Here is a 5,793-nt window from a genome sequence, read left to right on the forward strand (position 1 = left end):
AGTCCACACTGAGCAACGACACCAAGGTGGAGCTTAATCATGGTGCTTTTATTGTGTGACATTTATCAGTGGTTACAGAAATAATGCCAGCATTTACTTCAATATGCCAGGAGGATGGTTGACAGGACCACACTCTTCTCTCTGGACCATGAATCTGAACTAAAAGAGGTTTTCTTTTCTTTTCTAAGACATATTTTCCTCACTTGCCAGTTTAACAATTATTCTAAAATAATTGTTAAACTTTGGGAGACTTGAGTAAATCCCTTTGGATGACAGGCCTCCCCAAGTCTCATAAACTACAACTACATCTATGATTTAATGGCAGGGAATGCGGTTGTCCTCGATAATGTATAGTTTTCACATGAATCCCAAGGCTCTTCCACAAGAACGTCACTGGTGGCTTTGTCCATTTTGGCTTTGATCATCTGCATCAGCTTCTTCAAATTAGATAGTTTTGGTCTGCTGTTACACTTGTCTCTGCAGCAGCAGGTGTGGCTGACATTGTATTCAACTCCCCGATAAGAGACAACTTCGTGAGAGCCGCAGAGCTCGGCATCCACGCAGCCCTGAGCAGAGAGGACGTGGACGGCGCCGTAGTGACCTTTGGAGGTGGAGCAACGCTGGTCGGGCAGACAGTGGCTGGTGACGTTTGTGCAGGCCTGGCTTTTTTCCTGCATGGGACAGAAGTAACACACCAGGCTGTCCAGCTGGAGAGCAGGGAGGACCAGAGCCGAGACCAGCAGTACGCAGGTCAGGAGGAGCTGGGCTCGGTCCACACTACTGGAAACCCATTCACAGAGAATAATCAGACTGCTGCAGATCAAAAACAACCCATCTGTGAGGACGTTGTGTAGTTGTGTCTTTCACCTGCTCTTTAGGGATCCCATCTTTCTGTACGTGGAAACTCACTACACACACAATGATGCCTCAGATTACCAAGTACCTGTTTCTGATTACCAATCAGAAACAGGTGTGTCTTTACAGCTTTACACACAGTTGGAGATGCTAACACACAAAACAAACAGCTTTCAAGGTGGATCTTAACTTTAAGTTTATTGCTCAAAAGTTACATCCTGCCTTGCTGCTTCTTCAAAACATTGTTGATCTAAAATCATATGATTTAAAGAAAGGAAAAAAAAAAAGCACAATTTAGCTGAGGTAAAAGACAGGACTACAGTGACATCTGGTGTCCGTTGCAGCACATTGTATATGCCATCAAGAATAGATCCCCTCAACCAGGTTTGGTTTTGTAAAACAAATTGTTTGCTTCGTTGGAAGCCGTGTAAACCCACATTCCCAGCAGTACATAAACATCAGTATTTGCAACAGTGATCCCTGATCTAGCTTGCATTTCCGTTGCCGGGTGTGTTGGTTGGATGGCTGTTAGGTAACTCTGCTATGTAACGTCACAATGTCGTACCAGCAGTACTGGAGTTGAGGGGGGATGAGGGGGGATGGCATCCCCCCCTGAAATAAAAACGGTCAAAATCATTCCCCCTGTAAAACTGCCATCCTGCCTTTCCATCCCTTATGTCATTTCATCAATGAATGTGGTTTTACTGCTATTTCAACATTTAGAGTCATCACCAGAAAAATAACAGCAGAAAAATAACTTATTTGACAATTTTCACCTGTTTCAAGTAAATTTTCACTTGAAATAAGTAGAAAAATATGCCAGTGGAACAAGATTTATCTTCTTATTCCAAGCAAAAAATCTTGTTCCACTGGCAGATTTGTCTGCTAATTTTAAGTGAAAATCTAGTTGAAACAGGTGAAAATAGTTGTTTTTTTCCAGTGATGAGTCTTGTTTTAAGTGTAATGAGTTTTTTTTTTTACTAAAATGAGACATTTTAACTAGAAATAAGACAAATATTCTTTTTAAGATTTTGAGTTTTTGCAGTGATCCATTTTACTTACTACTTACTTTACTAATCATATTGATAAGTTCAGAAAAGTGTTTTTTATTGTTGTGTTTTGATGTATTTGATGTAAGCCCAGTGGATATTTAAAGCTTACAGAAGGCTGCATTTAACTGCTGCTATGTCATTCCTGCAGTATTTCTGCAGGTGTTTTGGTCAGTGCTATTATTTGTAATATATTATATTATTTGTAATCAGCACAAATTATCTGTCCCCATATGATAAAATCCACCATCCCCCCTGATTTTTTTTTTTACAACTCGAGTACTGCGTACCTGTGTGACACAGCAGATCCAGGCAATAAAATCAAGGAAGGTGAGTGCAAGTCATTTAAGAAAGGCCAACAGGAGGTTATCCAGAACATTGTTGTCATTCTTGGCAAGAAAAAACTGAGCTTTGTTTGCAAAAAAGACTTTAAAATGGTGCATTGTGTGCATGTCACCATGTTACACAGAACACTCAAATGACTTCTGTGTTTCTAGCTCCACCTTGAGAGTACTTTACCACTGGTTTCTGTCCCCTAATAAAACGATGCAACGAACAGGGAGCTACAGTACACATGATGAAAACTAATCATTGTGTACTGGACTGTATCAAATGCTACTTTACTGCTAAGTGGAAACAGGCTAGGAGTCTGTCAATGTGCATCATTTAATTTGCCAACTGGACTCATCCTTCTTGATTTCCTGTTGAATTTCTGTAGCCAGAGGTGAACGAGAGCCGTGCTGCCTTGTATAAAGGTTCCTGTGAGAGAGAGAGACAGTTTTGATGGAAGTGTTTTTCAGGACTGCACTTACAGGACTGTCTCAGAAAATTAGAATATTGTAATAAAGTTCTTTATTTTCTGTAATGCAATTTAAAAAAAAAAAAAAAAAAAATGTCATGCATTCTGGATTCATTACAAATCAACTGAAATATTGCAAGCCTTTTATTATTTTAATATCGCTGATTATGGTTTACAGTTTAAGATTAAGATTCCCAGAATATTCAAATTTTTTGAGATAGGATATTTGAGTTTTTCTAAGCTGTAAGCCATGATCAGCAATATTAAAATAAGAAAAGGCTTGCAATATTTCAGTTGATTTGTAATGAATCCAGAATGCATGACATTTTTGTTTTTTTTAATTGCATTACAGAAAATAAAGAACTTTATTACAATATTCTAATTTTCTGAGACAGTCCTGTAGACTAGACTGTGCCCTCCACCAACTCTATCATCTGACTTACAGTCAGCTCTGCTTCCTCGTCCATGTCAGTGTCACCCCACTCTTTCTCATCTTCTGCAGCGTCGTAGTTGTACAGAGGAATCAGCCGGTGGCGTAGCTCATCTAATCTGAACGGGAAGAGAAAGTCAAAGAAACTTAAATAAAATGAAACACAAAAGACAGCACACTGCTCTTAAGATGCTGCTTCTACCAGGAAATGAGATAAACCATCTTACCTTGATTTCCTCCGGATGTATAACACCTAAAGAAAGTTGTAGATCCTTAGATAAGTAGGCTAAAATTGTTATCATTGCATGATAATGAGATTAAGATCCTTACCACTGCCACGATACATCCAATCAGTGTTAGAAGAACAACCAGGATGAGAATATACAAAGCAGGAAATCCAGGTTTGTTGCTCGTGGGTGATACATGCGGTGTTGTTTGGTTCAGATAAGTGTCCATTCTGCTCGGTCCCAACTTTCATTGGAGGCCGCTGGTCTTCACACGTCAGCTGACGCCTGTGTGCCAGATTCAGTGGAGTGCCGTCACTGTCATTTCCACCGAAAGGTTGTCAAGAACTTTATTAACCCTTGTTCTGTCGAAACAGAACTCCGTCTACTATGAGATGCATAATCCAGGAATCTGTTCAGAGGATAAATCCTCTGCTAAAAAAATCAATTCAAGCTTACCTCTGTTGTTGTAGTGCATAGAGCATGGAAACGTGATTCCTTCCTGCTCTTTCATCACACAACACAACACAAGATACGCTTCCAGAAAAGCAGGGCTGTCATACCTCAACCTGCTCTATGACATTCCTGAGTGATGACTGCGATGAATAAAGTGTGTTGGGTGAACAGGGCGGCTCTTTAGACCAAAACCTGTACAGGTTGAAATTATGAAGAGAGGATTCTTTTTTTTTCCAACTTTTTGTAGATGTATACAATTGAATTAAAACATTTACAAAGAGTTAAGCATACATTTTTCTTTTTACGAAAAACAACAGAAAAAGACAGTGGTCACTTAAGTATTGCAGCATACCCGAACAATTTATATAAAACTAGAAAACAACCACAATAAAAATAATTAGATAGATAAATAAAAAAATAAAAAATAAAACTAGGACAGAGATAGGCAATTACAAAAAATAAATAAAGGATTGTAATGACAATTATTAATTAAATTTTAATTTAAAAAAGTATATATATATATATAAAGTATATATATATATATTTTTTTTTTTTGATATAAAATATATATTATATATTTTTTAATATATCACATATATTACATATATATATATATATATATATATATATATATATATATATATATATATATATATATATATATATATATATAGGCCTATATACTTTGGGGGGAGGGGGTGGGTTGACATCCGCTGCTAGTCCAAGATGCGAAAAACATATGGAAACGCACAATGAGCACACGAGCCCTGGAAATCTGCAAGAAAAAAAAACAAACAGCGGAAGTTTGTTCCACCGGTGACTGAGGAGCAGAATAACTGGACGCTGCCTCACCTTGCTTGGTTCTGGTTCTTGGGACACACAACAAACCAGATCCAGATGAACCTCAGGGTCTGGGAGCTTCATAGGGAACTAACAGATCCAGCATGGATTTTGGTCCAAGACCATTCAGTGCTTTGTAAACCAGCAGTAAGATTTTAAACTCTATCCTTTGACTCACTGGAACCCGGAACCCAAAACCGGAACCCAGTACAGGCCACCAGCAACCCCACAGAGGGCGAGAAGAGGGCGGGAGGAAACCCACCGCCAGCGAGTTAAGCAAATTAATAATAATTAATAATAATAATAATAATAATAATAATAATAATTAATTTTTTTTGTCCTGCTGATGGAGGCCCAAAATTTTGTGCGTCTTCCATCGCAGGACCCTTTTATACCCACACTCACGACAAAGACATGCGGTGCGTCCAAAATGCCATACTAAACAATATACTCAAAAAGTATACTTAAGTTCAGCACACTTTTGAGTAAATATCAGTTGTATTCATTAATTCGGACGTACTACTCAGAGCCACACGGCACTTCCTGCCGTTGGTTCCTGTCACAGCAGCAATAGCAGCACACCGATCCGCTCTTTCCCGTTTATCCTGGCCCAAACAAGATGACATTATATAATATTATTATATACGAATATTATAATATTAATATTATATAATAATATTATTATACTTAATATTATAGGCTACTTATGACATATATGTATCTGCGCAGCACTTAGCAACCAAACACTGCTGCATTGCATTGTGGAAAGTTTCTGCTTAGCTAGTGTCCATCAATCCATACTAATACATTTCTCCGGGATGAGTATGGATAGCGCATACTATTGAGTACGTACTAATGTTTCAGACGCACTAAAAAATCTCACATACTGTTTTTGCATACTCATTAGGGTGGAAGTATGCAATTTCGGACGCAGCCATGGACACTCATTCACTCACCATTTTCCACTCCAGCACCGCCAGGTAAACCCCGGGCAGCACAAGATTAATTACGTTTTTGATAACTGCTTGAAATTTAGTTTTTAGTTATAATTGGCCTTTAAAACCAGCGCAATCTAGGCTTTTGTCCAGCAGAGGGCGAGCTGCTGCTAAAGCCTGCAGGAGCTTGAGAGGGGAAGGGACA

At 38.6% G+C, this 5,793-nt stretch overlaps 2 protein-coding genes across 3 annotated transcripts; both read right to left on the minus strand.

The window, feature by feature from the left end:
* Window positions 1–139: 139 nt before the first annotated feature.
* Window positions 140–1,936, minus strand: LOC133444842 (sperm acrosome membrane-associated protein 4-like). The gene is made up of 2 exons (XM_061722743.1): window positions 1,918–1,936; window positions 140–835 (listed from the first exon to the last, which is right to left on the minus strand). The coding sequence occupies exons 1-2, from the start codon at window positions 1,934–1,936 to the stop codon at window positions 309–311; spliced, it is 546 nt and encodes a 181-aa protein (XP_061578727.1). The 3' UTR covers window positions 140–308.
* LOC133444607 (small integral membrane protein 29-like) lies at window positions 1,853–3,875 on the minus strand. 2 transcript variants are annotated; one of them, XM_061722465.1, is made up of 5 exons: window positions 3,817–3,875; window positions 3,464–3,645; window positions 3,361–3,386; window positions 3,147–3,252; window positions 1,853–2,663 (listed from the first exon to the last, which is right to left on the minus strand). In XM_061722465.1, exons 2-5 carry the CDS (start codon window positions 3,587–3,589, stop codon window positions 2,589–2,591), a joined length of 333 nt encoding a protein of 110 aa, XP_061578449.1. In that variant the 5' UTR covers window positions 3,590–3,645; window positions 3,817–3,875; the 3' UTR covers window positions 1,853–2,588. The 2 variants fall into 2 exon arrangements, with proteins under 2 accessions (XP_061578449.1, XP_061578448.1); XM_061722464.1 differs by having other exon boundaries at window positions 3,464–3,864.
* Between the last annotated feature and the right edge of the window lie 1,918 nt (window positions 3,876–5,793).

The sequence above is a fragment of the Cololabis saira genome, chromosome 5, assembly GCF_033807715.1.
Source record: "Cololabis saira isolate AMF1-May2022 chromosome 5, fColSai1.1, whole genome shotgun sequence".
NCBI lineage: Eukaryota > Metazoa > Chordata > Actinopteri > Beloniformes > Belonidae > Cololabis > Cololabis saira.

Excerpts from the sequence above, each read along its gene's own strand:
- LOC133444607 (XM_061722465.1), bottom strand. The coding sequence starts at position 3,589 with ATGGACACTTATCTGAACCAAACAACACCGCATGTATCACCCACGAGC. Across the intron at positions 3,387-3,463 it reads TTGGATGTATCGTGGCAGTG|GTGTTATACATCCGGAGGAA; the intron begins GTAAGGATCTTA and ends AACTTTCTTTAG. Across the intron at positions 2,664-3,146 it reads ACGAGGAAGCAGAGCTGACT|GAACCTTTATACAAGGCAGC; the intron begins GTAAGTCAGATG and ends TCTCTCTCACAG.